Genomic DNA, 20,000 nt, shown 5'->3' with positions numbered 1-20,000 from the left:
AGGACGGAGAAGAGCCACGCCGACTCCAGGCACAGCCCCGTCACTGCCATCTCCAGCACCACCCGCTCCGGAGAAGACCTCAAGAGCCCGGGCAGGGACCCGGGGAGCCTGAAGGCGGAGGAGTGCAGCCGGTCCGTGGGGGGCGGCGGCAAGGACGGCTACATGCCCCTCAGCATGCACTCGGACCCCCCGCACCTCGGACACGGCCACCTGCATAACTTTGGGTTCCCAACGGGGCTGGGCGGTCAGCAGTTCTTCAACCACCCCTTCCTGCTGCACCCGGGCCAGTTCAACATGGGAGGGGCCTTCTCCAACATGGCCGCTGCGGGCATGGGCCCTCTGCTGGCGGCGGTTTCGTCGGGCGGGGTCAGCACCATGGATACGGCCAGCATGGCGGCGGCGTCGGCCCAGGGCCTGGGTGGAGGGCACGGCCTGCCGTTCCATCTGCAGCAACATGTCCTGGCATCGCAGGTAGAACCAGTTTCCGATATCGCCCCGGCAACCAGTTATATTACGCATCACAACCAAGCGGCAACAGGCGTCTATGCTAATGCACCACTGGGAATTCATGTTGTACTTCACGATTTCATGTTGAAGGCAGATCGGTGCATTGTTGCCATCCATCGCTTTGTGTGCTGTGATTTGGCTTATGTTCTATGAAAATGTAACGTGTGTGTGTCTGATGTGTGTGTTTTTGTGTGTGTGTGTGTGTGTGTGTGTGTGTGTGTGTGTGTGTGTGTGTGTGTGTGTGTGTGTGTGTGTGTGTGTGTGTGTGTGTGTGTGTGTGTGTGTGTGTGTGTGTGTGTGTGTGTGTGTGTGTGTGTGTGTGTGTGGTTGTACTTGTGTGTACGTGTGTGTTTGAAAACTTTGGCAAGCCTAGTATTAAATGGAGATGTTTTGCTTAATATTTGCCATCGAATCATATGAAACCGGCTGCTACTTTGTTAAATGATGATTATCTGCTCATTTTATCAATTTGTTGAAGACAAAACAGATTCTCCCCATGAAATCATTGTTAAAAATCAAAATCAGATCCAAATAATCTGTATTAAGTGCACAGCAGCACATGATGCTGTAATGTGCTGTTATAATGCTGCTGGTATTATTATTTTACATCTTGCCAGTAAATGTTTAGTCAATTGTTCATTTAATTTACAATGAAGCTATGATAGCAACCTGTTACAAAAAACAAACAAGTATCTGTGTTAGTGGAAATTGGTACTTTGAATGTGATCGCTTATTGTAACAATTCCACAAACGCCCCTCACGAGTCTGAATTAATTAGGTGGGCCAACTACGTGACCTCAAATAGAAGCTGCGTGGCCTGGGCCACCTTCCTATTTTTGCGCCGTAAAAGGGGCGCCTCTTACGTGATCCGGACATTATTAACCGAAGACCCCGGAGCGCATACTAAAGTGTTTTCTCTGTCTTCTCCCTCCAGGGTCTGGCCATGTCTCCGTTCGGAGGTCTGTTCCCCTACCCCTACACCTACATGGCGGCGGCCGCGGCCGCCTCTTCCGCCGCCGCCGCCGCCGCCTCCTCTTCGGTGCATCGACACCCCTTCCTGAACGCGGTGCGGCCGCGACTCAGGTACAACCCGTACTCCCTACCCATGAACATGTCGGACAACACCCTGCTCACCACCGCGATGCCATCATCGATGGTCAGCATCGGAGCAGAGCTGTTGAAAGGAGAAGGCATAGCCCCGAGTCCCGTTTCTGGCTCTCAGGATTCTACATCGGAGGTGAACAGTCGCTCGTCAACTCTTTCGTCCGGCTCCGTTTCCATGTCCCCCAAAACGTGCACGGAGAAGGAGTGCGCCAACGACTTACAGAGCATCCAGCGCCTGGTCAGCGGCCTGGACTCGAATCAGGACCGGCCGAGGAGCGTGTCCCCGTAATACTTTTACACGCTTCTGGTTCCTTCTTTTCCCCCGTCATTGTTGTTGGATTTGATTTTTTGACCTTTTTGGAAAAATATGTTGAAGGTTATAGAAATATTATAAATACAAAGTCTAAGATCAGTATTGGTTTAAGACAGAAAAAAATCGAAAAAAATGAATATTGAAAAAAAAAGATTTTGAAATGCACTTTGGTTAATAGGCCTACATATCGGATATATGTATATTTCTACTTTTGTTAAATTAAAACAACACTTCCTTATTTTTTTCTGTCATTTGAATACCATACAAGTATTGAAACTGAATAGTTGGCATGGATGTGAGGCACAGATAAGGGAGGTGTTGCTGCTGTGTAATGTCCGACTTTTTGTTGTGTGCAGTTGCTAAGTCAACTAAATGTGTGTTTAATTAATATGCACTCAGAATTTATTTGACCTATCATAACTCACTTCAATTGACCTTATAAAAGGCTGCTGTATTTCGTTATGACCCTATGAATTGATCGATCAGCCTGGCGTATCACTACAGGTCAGAGGTGGCATGCCGTGAAGCCCTCGCCTCTTCACATTCTCTTTTAACGAGGCTGTCAAATCAAATTGCGACGAGAAATTAATGAAACAATGTAGTCCACCCATTTTCCTGTGGTTAAAATGTTAAGTTAAAATTTGGTATACTTTCAATGGTAGGCCTATTCATTTCAATCCACCCGTGAATGAGATCGATAGTGGCACCTCGGACCTGGTTGGGCCATCATGCAAAACCACTGCGGCGGAAGAGATAGGCCAATAGCATGCGGACATATTCAGTTATTAGTCAGTGGGCTAAAACAAAGAAAGGTAGTATTGATTATTACGTGTAAATAGTGATATAAAATATTTATGTAATTATTTCATATTGTTATTGCGTGTACATACAACGAAGTAGTTTGTTTTTAGAGATTTTGTTCTAATTTATTGTCGATATACCTGTGTAAATATAGTTTGTGGGCTATTATCCTTTCTTTTCTCATTTCCATTTATATACCCCCCACACACACACACACACACACACACACACACACACACACACACACACACACACACACACACACACACACACACACACACACACACACACACACACACACACACACACACACACACACACACACACACCCCCCAATGACCACGGAGATAGTGGTTCACACTCATGTGCCATCGTGTCCCTCCGCCGGGCCTGTACGGCTCTGTTGTCCCGTGTGTGTGACGTGCTGCTGTCCTAACAAATGAACTCAACAACACTACGCCAATGGCTTGAAACGTGTTTGATTTGACGAGAGATAGTGTGTCGTCTAAACGTGTGAGATTAATGGTGACTATTTTCGTTATAAACATACTAGAATCGCAGCCTGGTCGTAAAGTAGGCTATCTAATCGAATTATGAAGGTTGGCTGCTCTGTTTTCCTTTAAGTTGTCCGTTCTGTTGTATTGGATTTCTGTCGAGTTTACAACATCAACATCGTGTTCTTGAAAGTTTCAATAAAATATTGAAATACAGTCCCCAAAAGTGTCCGTTAAACTCCCTTTATCTTTTTGGTGCAATAGGATGCAGTAGCCTAAGGCACCTATGCCTATAGGCTACCTTATAGGCTAGGCTTCTGCAGGCCGAGACAATGGACCAAGTGCATTTCCTAAAACGATTTGGAGATAGGTCGCGCAGGCTCTCAGTATGCATAAGCCTATTATATTGATTATATAGTTAACCTGCGCAAACACACTTTGCGTTCAGCGAGGACCTTTCGGCCTCAAGGTGTCAGATTCAAATGACACGGGGGCGACAAGGTGGCTATCGGAGCCTGAAGTTCTTATTTTCACACAGGGTCACCGAAAACTAAAATAAAGATAGGCTGTTTATGGTAGACAACTTGAACCCTTAAGAACGTAAACCGTTTTGATTGCTCCACTCTGAGCGCCTCTACTCCTGCCTTTATCGACCTTATATCTTTATTTGTATATTGTATGGTTAATGTGTAACGGTGGAGGCGCTAGGAAATAGGTGTAAACATGACACGTACTGTCTCAATTGCCCTGTCTTATTGCTCACCTGGCGCCTCGGGAAGCCCTATCTTATTCCACTTTATTGCACGGAAGGCGGCGGAACGTCTGCGATGCCCGCGACCACGAGGGCTTCTGTCAGGACGGGTCCCCTACCGGCCGGCCGGGGGACGACCCGGTACCGAGGACACGCGGTAGAAGGTAACCGGTGAAGGGAGTTTATTGACCTGCACATAACAAATACAAATATGAATAAAAGATAAAATAAAGTATAGCGTACATAATACATAATGCAGGTCTCGTCTCATTCCCCATTAAACATGGATCTGCCTATTCCTGAATGAGCGGCGCTCATGTAATAATTAATTTTTAACGTATTAACCACTGATAGCAAGTCTTGTCTTCAACGACAATCACAAAGGTCTCCCACGTACATTCTGAAAGTATTTCCCTGACTACACTACCTTTTCAACTATTTGTTAATCTGAAATTGGCCTTCTGCAAAATGATAATTTGATAATAATTCTCCTAAAGCCTTTGCCTACCTTTGTGAAACACTGAGATTGAGCGATGCCTTGCTCTGTCAATTGTAGGGCTATAATTAATAATAATAATAATAATAATAATAATAATAATAATAAATCATATAAATAACAAATTAAACGTTGAACCCTTTATTTGGTTAAGCATAGTTTTTTAAGTCGCAAAAAATATTTTAGCTTTGAGTTGAGAAAGATATTTAATATTGATTCGACGGTTCAGTTTCCTTGTTTCTTCCAACTTGGCGATGTGTCCATGGCGCCATCTAGAGGTTAGAGTTTTATACTTTTTAGTAATTGTACATTTTAATGTTTTTCCCTTTTTCACGTCATGTGACCATACAGTAGGCTATATGCTTATAGGCTACTAAATCACATCAATGCGCTTTATGCAATCGTTTAGGCCGAATCATAATTCGATTGCACATTTTTATTTGAAAAAAGGGCGGACAGAAAGAGGGGATACAATAACGTCTAAAACAAATTCATGAAAACAGAACTTGGCAATAGGTCACTGCAACACAGTTAAAGTCTGTTTGTGTCATAAACTTCATATAACACCTTAAACCAAAATTCATAAATAATGTCATGAAATCAAAATTCAAAAACACAATAAATTAAATGAATTTTGAGAAATGTAGACCTATTTGTCGTGGGGATCGAATTGCAGGCGTTTACTACTTTATTTGCACAGCTTTCATTATTGTTATTATTATATTTGATATTTAGGATAATATTATAGACTGTAGGCCTATACATGATATTATCCTATATATAATATCATGTAGGCCATATCATGAAAATCAAGTTGAGGTAGGCCAAACAATAATGAACTAAAGTTTTTTAAGTAAATCAGTTTAAGTATGCTTAGTTGGCTATAAGTAATGTGATGAATGGGGTCGATTTAGATTATTGTAAAATAATTGCTAGTATCCAAGTTATAGTTGGATATGTGTTTACTTCTTTTTACAGGGTTTAAACATGATTGGAGAAAACATTGATTACATTTGAAAAGACACAAACCGTATAGTAGATATCTACATCGATAGGCCTAGCGTATATTGCAATCTCTTAAAGAGAAGGCAGAAATAAACTAAAGACCTTTATACAACAACAACACATTTGTTGTAGTTGGATGCCCTTATCCGAAACATACTAACACACTACAAGCAAATAACATAAAAATCAGCAGTATAGAAATAGAGGAGAAGCTGTTCGAGTCTGCATGGTGTTGTGCGATGGTTTATGGGGGAGAATATCCCCGCATCCATGTTCGTAACTCTTCTTAAGTGGCATGCATGTTCTGACTTAAGGGCCTTTTCTTAGTCCGAGTGAACACTGGTTATTAAGTTGACTCAAATTGGTCGGAGCCCAAGATAACCTTTCCAGAGGACGGGCATCATGGTAACATTTTCACCCCAAACCACCACGACCACGGTCATATTGAACAAAGGAGGAGGAAGCCGTGAGCTGCCGCAGCCCCTTAGGCATTATTCTCATGCCAGATGGATATTTTCATTTGGATGCCAAATTGAAAAGCTATGTTTATGAAATTGCTCCTCGGTGATTCATACCAACACACCTAGACACAGTGCCTGTGTCACAAACAATGCACAAACTCGTCCGTTGCACACGTGGTATGTTCTGGGATGGGTTGACCCGTGCCCACACACACACACACACACACACACACACACACACGCACGCACGCACGCACGCACGCACGCACACACACACACACACACACACACACACACACACACACACACACACACACACACACACACACACACACACACACACACACACACACACACACACTCACTCACTCACTCACTCACTCACACTCACACTTCACTAACACACGGACTTGGACACACCTGCGTTATTGTTGTAGAGTTACCTCACTTGCTAATTTGCGAGAAACCTGGAAACAGTAGCTGTTATATGGTCTGTAGGAGGAGGTACCGGGCCCAGGCACGGAGAGCTTCAAAACACCCGAATAAATTACACGCAATTATGTTGGTATGTTTGTAATTAGACGTGCGTGCTGCAATGGGAAGAGGTTGAATTATGCAGACAATGAAACACGTGGAATATACATTGGGACGTGCAGGCATCACAGCACTAGAACATGGGCGTTTCAGCATAACGAAGGGAACATAATTAACATAAACTGAAGAGCTGAATAGATTACTAAGAAATAGATTTTTGTGTGTCGTGTAAGTTATTGCTGAAAAAATTAACTATTCTATCTCGTCCATGTAGCCTCAATGCTTCTCTAACGACTAGCCCCCACATAAATAAGGACACAAACCCTTTTTTCATACTGGGGACACGGAAACCTGAAAGCGCCTTAACAACCCAAAACGTTTATATATAAACGGTAGCAGTGCACTCTAGTGGCACACACGAATAATACAACAAACATAATGCAATTCACTATAGGACTATGAATTACAACGGCAGGAATCATCTCTGTCCCCATCAGTACATTTAAAACATCATAATAATGTTGAAGTAGGCTAGTGTAACGTGTTTTATGTAGTTTAACAATCGAAGGTGGCAAACACCCCTAATTTATTTAGAATTATTATCATCTGTGGGCTTATTGGAAGACTGGCAAGGGAACCTGTCGACCTGCTTGAATTTATTTGGACTGTGTCTTCTTTGTAAAGTCAATACCGACAACCCTGTCCCCTCTCATGTTGGCTCCAGGACAAGGTGCAGAAAGGTATATATGAAGGAAGGGAGACAAAGGGAAACACTGTAGAGGCCATTTTAAATCTATATTTTCTAATGCAGATATTTACTCAATAAAAATAGATCTGAACTGGAAAGTTTTTCATCCATGAGTAAATCCATCCATATCCTTCTCCATAAATTGTTCTGTTCTGTTCCTCTTTTGTGGATTACAAAAGTCCACACATCCCTAAATATGGTGACCCTGAATAAGTCACTTCTTATGTTCTCTTTGTCTCTGACTTAATAACCCTAACCCTATTATAATTTTCTTCTTCCTTTTCTTCTTCTGTCTCGTCTACGTCTCGGTCATCTTCTTCTTCTTCGTCTTCTTCTTCTTCTTTCTCTTTAAAATAAATGTAAACATTGTGTTATTACAAAGTACATATGATAATATAACTTTGACAAACAAAACACAGTTGTTCAGTTATTAAAAAGTTTGTACCACATTCCTACAAGATACCAATTCATATTAGAAACTAGAAAGTAAACTGTCCTCCATATGGTACATTTTTACATGGATACTATATAGATTCATAACAATTTTTTTATAAAAATACATAATCTATAGTAGGCTAGGAACATCTTCATCGACATAAAAACATTATGCATATATTTTTTTTTTATTGAAATAATAACATATCCAATAAGCATAAAATTTATATTTTTATGAAATCGAACAAATTTTCTTGCTGTGACAGTGCAAAGAGCATAAACCAAGACCCCACCCTGCCTGGAGGGCATCATGGAGTCTAGGGGGGTGTATCCGAATACAAAGTATTTTGTGCAGTGACTAATTAACCGTTAATGCATTAAGTTTTACAGCTATGCGTAGAACGCTTCCGAACGCTTCCGAACACCACCGAAACGCCACCGGATGTTTGGAGATTACGTATTTCCCCTCTGTGCGCCGGCAAAATTAAAGTCACCTGCGATAATTTACCGATCTTTTTATTATTTTTATCACCGCGGCGTTCTTCTTCTTCAGTAACCACTGCCAGTCTCCTGCTGAATTGTGGGATAGCTATAGTGACCTACTGTTGTATACATAGACATCTTATATGATAGACGGAGCATCGAATGCTACCGCCTACTGGCGCTGACGAGACGCGGGGCCGCCATCTTGGAGTGGTCATCCGCTCCACTCAGTGTAATCCGTTTGGCTGGAGCAATGAACTGTCGGCGCATTTAATTAATCATACCTCACTGAATACCACTGATTTTCATGCGTTTTTTTGTCATACGTGTAGCTATGATAAAGGCCACATGGTTTGGCGTGTTTTATTATTCAATACTAATTATACCAATAGTACGGTAATGTTAAATCTGGCTTGTGAAAAGTAATCCCCCGATTCCTATTATGGATTGTCCGCCGATTTGAGCAGGAATACGCTGAACAACAGCCCGGCATCCTGTTTCTGCTGCTGTTGCTGCTCCCGGTTGACCACTCCAAGATGGCGGCCGTATTTCTCGCATCCCAGCAGCCAATGCTCCGTCTATCTATAAGATGTCTATGGTTGAATAAGCCTACGGTGGTGGTAGTACGCATTCAGAAACCTTTTGCCTGCTACACAGTGCGTACTGAGCATTCAAATGACTTACTACAAAACTATATAGCAGTCAAGTATGAGTATTCGGATGCAGCCTAGGTCTCTGGATCTGGACACAACCCCACCCTGCCTAGGGCATCATGGAATCTAGGTCCCTTGATCTGGACACAACCCCACCCTGATAGAGGGGGGGTCCCCAGGTCCTATGAACTCCAATAGTATCTGTCTGCGTCCTGCAATACGGAGGCGTAACTTGTAGTAGGAGGCGTAACTTGTAGTAGGAGGCGTAACTTGTACTAGGAGGCGTAACTTGTTCTTTTCTAAATCGCGGTCCACGCGAGATCTTTCTCTTTTCGCGGTAAACAAAAAGCGTTGTAAATCACGGTTCACACGAGATCTTCATTGAAGTCGGGTCTTAAACATGAACATATCTGTTGTAACTCTGCCTTTGTAACTATGCCTTTGTATTCTATCAGGCCACGAGAGTGGAAGAGCCAGACCCCAAGGTCAGTTTTCTTTGTTATCATCAAATAGGCCTAAGGTTTCTAGTCCAAAAGATTCTGAAAATGCAAACAAGTTTGTGTTGTCTGTTTCAGGCTTTGAGCAGGTTTTGCGCCTTGGCACGCCAATCCGGGGCAGAAAGTCATCTACCATTATAGAATGACTGATCAGAAAGCCCAGTTTAAATGTATTGTTTATTAGTTGTGGTTAGCCTACTAATCCCCCGTCTATAGCCACGAAGGCTTGCAGACACACCCTCAACATATTCCCAAACATACCTTTTGGATATTTGAGGCTTTGTCTATCTAATTATTTGACTTTAAGATGAAAGCTGCTTTCTAAGGTGCTAGCTATGCTTACATTACTTTACGACCTGCCACATTTGAGATGCACACGTTTGAGATGCACACTGAACAGTCACTTAATACTCAGGCTATAGATGTTGCTTGCTTCTTTCTGCCCCGAGTTTGCACAGTGCAACAGTGATGACGTACCTGAGAAATCCATGTATTGAAGACCGGCGAATATATATAAAATTAAGGCTTGTAATGTGAACGCTATAATATGAAGGCTTTCTCATAACTATCCTCCTGTTAGTGGCATTGTTATTGTCTTGTTTCTATCAGTAATATTTAGTTTAATTCATTGTTTTCTATCTCATGCAGGACCTTGAAAACATGCAGCAAGCGATCAATTTCAATATGTATTCAATAAAATTACTTGAATTATTAAACTGCTGTCTTTAATTATTTAATTATTTATCTGCTGTCTTTTTGTTAAAGGGATAAAGTAGGCTAAACTTAAGCAGGTTCCCCACGTTAAACTGCTATATGCATTATATGTCATTGTAAAATTGTAATAGGCTTCTTTTCTTAAATGCATATGACTCAGGGATGTCAGTTTCACGGAAGGCTATGATTAATCTAATCAAGAGCATATCAAGATTAAGCTAAACACGTGTGTTATTTTTAAATGAGCGGTTCGGGTGCATTCGTTTTATATAGGCCTAAGGCCTAATATTTGAGGTCCGAGTTGCGGTCATTCAACCCAGTCGCCAAGAAAAAACGTCCACGGTGTACGTTTCCATGAACACTGGATACGTAGCATTTCAACGTAAAAAATAGCGTGTTATACCTACAGTATCCACGTGTGCCGCTGTGGAGGCGGGTTTCGGGGTTTGGGCTTCACGGCTTTCGCGGCAAATTGTGGACACGATTGTTTAGGGGGGGGGGGGGGGGGAGACTGTTGTTGACCGGGGAGGGGGGGGGGGGGGGGGAGACACGTTTGTTGAGGGGGGGGGACGGACACACGATTGTAGGGGGGGGGGGGGGACACGTTAGTTGAAGGGGGGGGGGGGGGGGGGGACACGTTTGTTGAGGGGGGGGGGAGACACGTTTGTAGGGGGGGGGCACGCTCGACAACGAGAGTTGGTTTTTATTGAACGCTCGACAACGAGAGTTGGTTTTTATTGAACGAGACTTCAACACGGAACAGCTGCACGAAACGATGGTCACGTCACTCTCGGTGACGGTGTCGACAATAATGAACACACAAACAATGTTAATAGAACAACACGCAACCACATAACATCCCGAACCCATTAACCCCACTTAATCCTAACAACAAAACAAGTTAACAAAAGCCCCATTTGTCAACTGAGAACCCCAATTCCCAGAATCCCCCGCGGCTCCGGAACACGGCGTAGCTTATATTAATCTTTATTATCTGAATGGGAAATGCAATATTTTAGGACAGATACACCATTAAACGCGTTTCTAATAACATTTCTAGCGAGAAATATACTTTTTACTTGCATAATCTTCAGTCAGTGATTGTCTCTGATCTTTAGTTTTATAGTTATTAGGATTTGATCGTCTCGCTCGCATGTTTCAACGACGTCAGGTTGCTTTCGCTAAACTAGCAGCTCACGTGCTTCCTGCGTTTGTGTTATTAAACTGTTACTTTATGTAACTTTTAATGATATCATCTTGTTAGAAACACGTATATCTGAGAGCCAACCCAGTCGCCAAAAGCATACCTACGTTGACAGTGTATGTTTCGTGAACACTGGATTACGTCGCATTTCAACATAAAATAGCGTGTTATACACACACACACACGCACGCACACGCACAGACACACAAGCACACACAAGCACACACACGCACGCACAGACACACAGACACAGACACACACACACACACACACACACACACACACACACACATGCACACACGCACACGGTGCATTTCGCTGCTAAAACAACAACAAAAAAATATTCCCTCAAATAGTATTACTTTCAAAACGTTGGCCAAAATGGCCAATAATATCATTTTTTATTTGGGATGCTTCTAGGACATTTTGGGTGGATTTTGAACGGTATGTGGGGGGCACGTTTTTTGCAGGACCTGGCAACCCTGCGCTGTTGCCCGAGATCTGGATCCACCCCGGCGTGGTGCCGTCTCCTTTTGACCTTTTGACCCCAGACTTCTGGGGGAATAGCTGAATCAATTCATTAGTCAATCAGAAGCATGTAAATATCTTCCCGGTGGCGTAAGAGGACGAACAAGGTGTCCTTCAACATCTACGCTTCCAGGCGATTGCAACGGTGCCACACATGAGCATATTCGAACATGTTTAATGGTAGTAATTAGCTGTCGAAATTGGAGGCCTTAATCAATACTGAGCAGCTATTGATTTGCTTCCCGATAAAGATTTGTCACAAATGACATGTTATTTAGCATCTACACGTTGAGCCAATGACACCAAGAACGACACTCTAGCTAATGGTAACATGTATTTTACATGGTACACCTAGGTCTAGGACATGATCTCGGTGTAGCAAGAGGCCGAGCTTGATCTCATTGGACTCAGCTTAACGTGTAGATGCTAATTAACATGTAATTTGTCAAAAATCTCCATCGGGAAGCAAATCTATAGCTGGTCATTATTGATAAAGGCCTCCAAAATCGACAGCTAATTACTACCCCGAAACATATTCAAATATGATCATGTGTGGCACTGTTGCAATCGTCTCGAAACGTAGATGTCAAAGGACACCTTGTTTGCTCTGTTGCACCACCGGGAAGATATTTTCATACTTCTAATGGATTGATTCATATTTTAAGGTTCTCGGAGTGAGACTTTAAGTGGCTGCAGCAGAAGTGTTGAGACGAAAGATGATATCAAGAGATTTATAGAATATTCCCATTCACATTATGATTCTTCGTCGTAACATCCGACCAAACATCCTTTACATTCACAGAGCAAAGATTATGAAAGTCCAGGCTCAGCAAGTGCTCCATCTTGTTGCATCTGCACCCAGCGGCTCGCTTGCAAGATTTTGGCCTGAAGTTCTTCCCAGACCTATACCCTAACAGTCCAATATGCATATCTGAGAATCAGGCCTCTCTTCAATAATGACAAAATGTAATGAGAGAAATACAGATTCACTTTTTGTTATCTCATAAGCGGCGTGGTGCCGGCTCCTTTTGACCTTTTGACCCCAGACTTCAAAGACGTGGCCACAGGCCAGCGGTGTCTACACACATTAAGCCACAAATGTACACCTCCATTCCGCAAAAAATGGGGCCTAGAAACTAACCTCTGTCTTATGTACATTGACTGTACTGTTGGAGGTCACGCCCCTTTTCCAGCCTTTTCGAGATAGCTAGGGATGCTAAAATGTTGACACACATTTCCCGGGGCCCCGAGAACGACATATGCAAGATTTGTAGTTCTAGCCCATAGAGAAAAAAAGTTTTCCCAAATGGACTGTCATTTGGACAAAGCCCCTTCAGAAGTGTTGCCTGCGAGACCTAATGGTTCAGAATGTGGTGGAAAAAAAGTTTTTGAGATAGGAAGGTCCTACCGCCCTGAAATTTGAATATCATATTCTAGGGCCTAACTGGGACCCCCGCACCGAAACTTGGCCCGGTCGGACCCCGAGTGCAGGAAGGGGGGGCCTGGACTTTCATAATCTTCGCTCTGTGAATGTAAAGGATGTTTGGTCGGATGTTACGACGAAGAATCATAATGTGAATGGGAATATTCTATAAATCTCTTGATATCATCTTTCGTCTCAACACTTCTGCTGCAGCCACTTAAAGTCTCACTCCGAGAACCTTAAAATATGAATCAATCCATTAGAAGTATGAAAATATCTTCCCGGTGGTGCAACAGAGCAAACAAGGTGTCCTTTGACATCTACGTTTCGAGACGATTGCAACAATGCCACACATGATCATATTTGAATATGTTTCGGGGTAGTAATTAGCTGTCGATTTTGGAGGCCTTTATCAATAATGACCAGCTATAGATTTGCTTCCCGATGGAGATTTTTGACAAATTACATGTTAATTAGCATCTACACGTTAAGCTGAGTCCAATGAGATCAAGCTCGGCCTCTTGCTACACCGAGATCATGTCCTAGACCTAGGTGTACCATGTAAAATACATGTTACCATTAGCTAGAGTGTCGTTCTTGGTGTCATTGGCTCAACGTGTAGATGCTAAATAACATGTCATTTGTGACAAATCTTTATCGGGAAGCAAATCAATAGCTGCTCAGTATTGATTAAGGCCTCCAATTTCGACAGCTAATTACTACCATTAAACATGTTCGAATATGCTTATGTGTGGCACCGTTGCAATCGCCTGGAAGCGTAGATGTTGAAGGACACCTTGTTCGTCCTCTTACGCCACCGGGAAGATATTTACATGCTTCTGATTGACTAATGAATTGATTCAGCTATTCCCCCAGAAGTCTGGGGTCAAAAGGTCAAAAGGAGACGGCACCACGCCGGGGTGGATCCAGATCTCGGGCAACAGCGCAGGGTTACCAGGTCCTGCAAAAAACGTGCCCCCCACATACCGTTCAAAATCCACCCAAAATGTCCTAGAAGCATCCCAAATAAAAAATGATATTATTGGCCATTTTGGCCAATGTTTTGAAAGTAATACTATTTGAGGGAATATTTTTTTGTTGTTGTTTTAGCAGCGAAATGCACCGTGTGCGTGTGTGTGTGTGTGTGTGTGTGTGTGTGTGTGTGTGTGTGTGTGTGTGTGTGTGTGTGTGTGTGTGTCTGTGTCTGTGTCTGTGTGTCTGTGCGTGCGTGTGTGTGCTTGTGTGTGCATGTGTGTGTGTGTCTGTGCGTGTGCGTGCGTGTGTGTGTGCAAATCCTAATAACTATAAAACTAAAGATCAGGCACAATCACTGACTGAAGATTATGCAAGTAAAAAGTATATTTCTCGCTAGAAATGTTATTAGAAACACGTTTAACGGTGAATCGGTCCTAAAATATTGCATTTCCCATTCAGATAATAAAGATTAATAAAGATCAAACACATTCACTGACTGAAGATTATGTAAGGAAAATGTAAATTTCTCGCTAGAAATGTCATTAGAAACGCGTTTAATGGTGTATCTGTCCTAAAATATTGCATTTCCCATTCAGATAATAAAGATTAATATAAGCTACGCCGTGTTCCGGAGCCGCGGGGGATTCTGGGAATTGGGGTTCTCAGTTGACAAATGGGGCTTTTGTTAACTTGTTTTGTTGTTAGGATTAAGTGGGGTTAATGGGTTCGGGATGTTATGTGGTTGTGTGTTGTTCTATTAACATTGTTCGTGTGTTCAATATTGTCGACACCATCACCGAGAGTGACGTGACCATAGTTTCGTGCAGCTGTTCCGTGTTGAAGTCTCGTTCAATAAAAACCAACTCTCGTTGTCGAGCGTTCAATAAAAACCAATCTCGTTGTCGAGCGTGCCCCCCCCCTACAAACGTGTCTCCCCCCCCTCAACAAACGTGTCCCCCCCCCCCCCCCTTCAACTAACATGTCCCCCCCCCCACCCCCCCCTACAATCGTGTGTCCCCCCCCCCCCCTCCCCGGTCAACAACAGTCTCCCCCCCCCCCCCCCCTAAACAATCGTGTCCACAATTTGCCGCGAAAGCCGTGAAACCCAAACCCCGAAACCCGCCTCCACAGCGGCACACGTGGATACTGTAGGTATAACACGCTATTTTTTACGTTGAAATGCTACGTATCCAGTGTTCATGGAAACGTACACCGTGGACGTTTTTTCTTGGCGACTGGGTTGGGTCATTTATGTACCCGCGCACCACTGCTACATACAGATCACTTCCGCGATTTAGAAAAGTAGGCTACTAGACACGCCTCCGACTACAAGTTACGCCTCCGACTACATGTTACGCCTCCTAGTGCAAGTTACGCCTCCTCCGACTACAAGTTACGCCTCCTACTACAAGTTACGCCTCCGTCTTGCAGGACGCAGACAGACCCAACTCATGTTCCCCGAGTCCTATGTTCCCCGGGTCCTATGTTCCCCGGGTCCTATTTTCCCTGTTTTTCCCAAAAAGGGTCCTATGTTCCCCTGTAGCAATACATACCGGGGAGCATAGGACACTTTTTATGACACCTATGTTCCCCCGCAATCTATCAATCTTAAAAATATTTAAACTTTGACGGGACATTCGCGTGATGACGGCCAATCGGCGTTCAACAGCGTGGCCACTGAGTGACATATGTTACGTAACAGCCAATCAGCGTTCAACCGGCCAACTCAGTGCAGTGCACTCCGGGATGAACTGCAGCATGGAGGATAAAGTGATTGTTGCCGTTTGCGACTCCCGGAGCTCTTTATATAATTAAGCAATAGATCACGCCAGGCTGTGGTATGTGCTCATTATACCACTGTTAAGGGGCGTTGTCCGGCCCCGACGCGCAGCGGAGGGCCGGCGACCCCCTTCACGCTAAAGTGTGTTGCATAGCGACCGTCGATGAATAGCGCTAGCCAGGAGGGACTACTTTTTTGTATTCTTGAATGAAACGGCTACTTTGACTTTCTTGGTTTCTTTTTAAATGTAGTGTGTCTATGACTTTCGTTTCGCCATAACAGTAACCGTTGTATAAAAGCAATAGATCACTTCAGTCAGTGGCATGTGCTCATTATACCACTGTGAAGGGGGTCGCCGGCCCTCCGCTGCGCGTCGGGGCCGGACAACGCCCCTTAACAGTGGTATAATGAGCACATACCAAGTCTGGCGTGATCTATTGCTTAAATAATATTATATAATTGTATAATAATAGCACGGCCAAAAGCTATATGCGCCTCCGGATGGCCGTAGCGCGGGGAGCTCTCGTAGGGATTGGGCTTCTCGGGGTTTGTTTACCGGCGTATGAATAGACTGCGTCAGGTTCTCCGACGTCTCTCCCCCTTCCACAAAAGGTAAAGACATGCAATAGTTATCTCGGCCGGAATTTGGCAGTAATGGTGGAAAAAGTAACAGACCAGGGAACATAGAACCCTTTTTTTGAAAAAGGGGTCCTATTTTCCCCGGTCACATACATATCGAGGAACATAGGACCCTTTCTGGAAAAAGCGGGGAACATAGGACCCTTTTTTTAAAAAAGGGTCCTATTCTTTATTCTTTATTCTTTATTTCAAGGATAGCCCCTTGAGATGTATCATCTCATTTTCGAGGGGGTCCTTACAATAATGACAAATAATACAATGAAAGTAAAAAGTAAGTTATAAACATAAATTCAAACACATAAGCACAAGGACAAACACACGCACACTCACACACCCACACACACTCCAACAATGCTCCCCATTGCTACCCCCCCCTTCCCACCCCCTATCAGCCAGTATTACACAGAGTACAATCAAATATATTAATATACATTACATACATACAATACAATAAATACATTTTCTTGCATGCACAAGTAGAATATACAGTACATATTTGAACCCAGATACACACATGTAAATAGTATAGTGGACAAAAGGAAAGCAGGTATGAGTAGAATGAGTCCTAGAGAGAAAAGGTAAGATAGATCAGAAACTAGAGCAGGATGTTTTATAATGCAAAACTAAAGATGATTTGAAGATATGGAAAGAAGTAATAGACCTAAGTGAGGAGGGAAGGTTGTTCCAATCTGATGGAGCTTTGAATTTGAATGCCCGATGACCAATTTCTTTCCTGATTCTAGGTTTAACTAGAAACAGGTGGTCCATGTACCGTAGGCTGTATTGAGAAGTTAAAGGGATTAAGAGTTGTTTCAAATATGAAGGGAAATTGAGATGGATGCATTTGAATGTAAGTATTGACCAATGGAATTGCCTTCTGGAATTAGGGGCAAGCCAGTTCAGGGACTCATACATGAGGCAGTGATGGGTTATATAAGGACACCTGAGCACAAATCTACAAAGACTATTATATAACACATTAAGAGGACGGAGATTTGTTTCAAAAGTGTTACCATAGATAACATCAGCATAGTCCAATATTGAGAGTATTAATTGCATTATAAGTCTTTTCCGGACTTCTTGTGAGAAGCAGTCAACAGAACGATAAAGAGATTTCAGACAACCAAAGATTTTCTTGGTGATTGCATTAATATGGGGTTTAAAGGATAGCTGAGAATCAAGCCAGAGGCCTAGATATTTAAATTCTTCAAGTTTTTCTATTGTTGTTCCATCAAGAAGACTAATAGACCAGTTACTTGACAACAAATTATCAGGTTGAGTACAAAACAACATACTATATGATTTTTCCTTATTCAACAGAAGCTTATTTGAAGAGAACCATATTTGAACCAAATTAAAATCAGATTGTAGAGAGTGTTGAATTTGTAAGATATCAGAGCTGGATGAGTATAATACAGTGTCATCTGCATATAAATGAATTTGAGAGTCCAAACAGATTTGAGGAAGATCATTAATAAAGATCGAGAACAAAAGAGGACCTAAGGATGAGCCTTGTGGAACACCTTTATCATTGATCTTAAATTCTGATAGACTTCCCTGAAAGGAGACACACTGACTTCTAAAATGAAAAAAATTGTTAAAAAATAATAGAGAGTTAGTAGAAAGACCAATAGCATACAATTTATCTAAGAGAAGATAATGATCGATCATATCAAATGCTTTTGAAAGGTCAATAAATATAGCACCTGTAGGCATCTTGCTGTCAGCTGCTGACAATATGTCATTTGTCAATTTTAGAAGAGCAGTGGTGGTTGAGTAATTAGGTCGAAAAACCTGATTGGTGTGGAGATAATATGTTATTGTCTGCAAGGTATTTAGATAATTGATTAAATATTATTTTTTTAAATATTTTTGCTATACTGTTGATAATTGAGATTGGTCTATAATTGTTGGTGTCTGAGGTGTCACCTCCTTTATGAAGAGGGGTTACTCTAGCGCTTTTCCATGATGACGGTGTTTCACAAGTTGCGAAAGATAAATTAAATAAATCAGCCAGTGGAAATGACAAAACTTGAGAGGCAAGTTTAAAGAACTTAATTTCCAGACCATCTGGACCAGCACTGCATCCAGAGCTTAGGCTATCAATAACCCGCTGAACATCAATTGGAAAGATAGTTTTAAAGCAAAAAGAGCTGCCATACCTATTCTGATTCGAGGTAAGACCAGAGTAACCAGATAAAGAGCTACCAATTGTAGCGAAGTGCTGGCTAAATGCCTCTGCAATTAATAAAGGTTCACTCACAGTTTTATTATTTAGCATATGTTTTTAAACATTGACAGAAAGAATCATTGTGGATATTTTTTTTATAAATGAACAAAATATTTTTTTTAGAGGTTCTACTTTAACCTGACCACATATGGACAGTGTGGCAGGCTCCATTGCATGCACAGACAAAAAAAACCTTGTTTTGATGTAAATGTGGTCTTTACATTACATACAACATTTCACTCAAGTCTCACTTCAAAACAACAGTCGGCAGAGCCTCATGTACGGGGATGTGGTCTGGTCTCTGTTCTGCAGGGAGAGCGAGGCTGACCATCCCCTGCCAAATGGCCGCTTCATCACTGACACTTCATATACAACCAATGGGCTGGCAGAATAGAGACTCACCACAAACACAGAACCGTGCACCAGTGGCATCTGCACACACATTCCTCCAATCTGTCCCTGCGTGTCTGAGTGCATGTATTCCTATTAAAGATTGAAGTTGGGGGTTCATTTATACAAAAACATGGTTTCTGATGTGATCTTCCAGATACTACTGCCTTACGTTGTCCAGGGTTTTGGAGGTGTATGCAGTGCAACCATAATGCAGTTTTTCCCATGACCATATTGTTTAAATGGATAACCGATTGGGGAGGTTGTCCCATTACCCCTAACTGTTTCCTGGATATACCTCAACCCCGTTCTACACATCCTTGGGACATGATGAATTCAACAGAGAACAGAGGAATCCAAGTTAAAGTAAAAGCAGGCTGGAGAATCATGTGAGAGACCTCACATCATTGCAAGACAAAAGAAGTTTAGGCGATTCATAAATTTGACAATTCAGCCAGCAAAGAACGCACATTTAGAAGTAGAAGTATTGGTATTACGTTGAATCTAACCACAATGGTGTATCCACAAATAGGCCAAGGCAGTGCCAGTAAGATGCTCATGCTCTATTATTGTTCAGTCCCCAATCTACAATTGACCTTATAACACCCATTCAGTGCATTCGAAACAATCCTGATTCCCTGGCTCCAGCTGAGCGCCATCAGCCTCTTGGCATAGAGAGAGCAGAGCAATGGCAACATTGGGATCCTATCAGAGGCCAAACTTTAAAGGCATTGCTTAATCCAAGATGGCTGAATGACAAAATGTGCTTGCTGTCTGTAAATCGCATATTCAATAAATATCAAAAGCAAAACAGTCAAGCTAAGAGAAGATCATA

The 20,000-nt window shown here is 42.5% G+C and overlaps 1 protein-coding gene across 2 annotated transcripts in view; it reads left to right on the top strand.

Annotated features, from left to right (window-relative positions):
• Window positions 1–3,434, top strand: part of tbx3a (T-box transcription factor 3a) — an 8,838-nt gene extending 5,404 nt beyond the window's left edge. For both annotated transcript variants that reach the window (XM_056589498.1, XM_056589497.1), the window contains exons 6-7: window positions 1–471; window positions 1,442–3,434. The exon at window positions 1–471 is cut by the window's left edge and continues 203 nt beyond it. In XM_056589498.1, the coding sequence (XP_056445473.1) occupies window positions 1–471; window positions 1,442–1,900 (930 nt within the window). In that variant the 3' untranslated portion in view covers window positions 1,901–3,434. The remainder of the gene's footprint in view (window positions 472–1,441) is intronic.
• The last annotated feature ends 16,566 nt before the right edge of the window (window positions 3,435–20,000 follow it).

The sequence above is a fragment of the Gadus chalcogrammus genome, chromosome 4, assembly GCF_026213295.1.
Source record: "Gadus chalcogrammus isolate NIFS_2021 chromosome 4, NIFS_Gcha_1.0, whole genome shotgun sequence".
Lineage (NCBI taxonomy): Eukaryota > Metazoa > Chordata > Actinopteri > Gadiformes > Gadidae > Gadus > Gadus chalcogrammus.
Note: the sequence above shows the minus strand (reverse complement) of the source record. Positions and strands in the feature narration are given on the sequence as shown.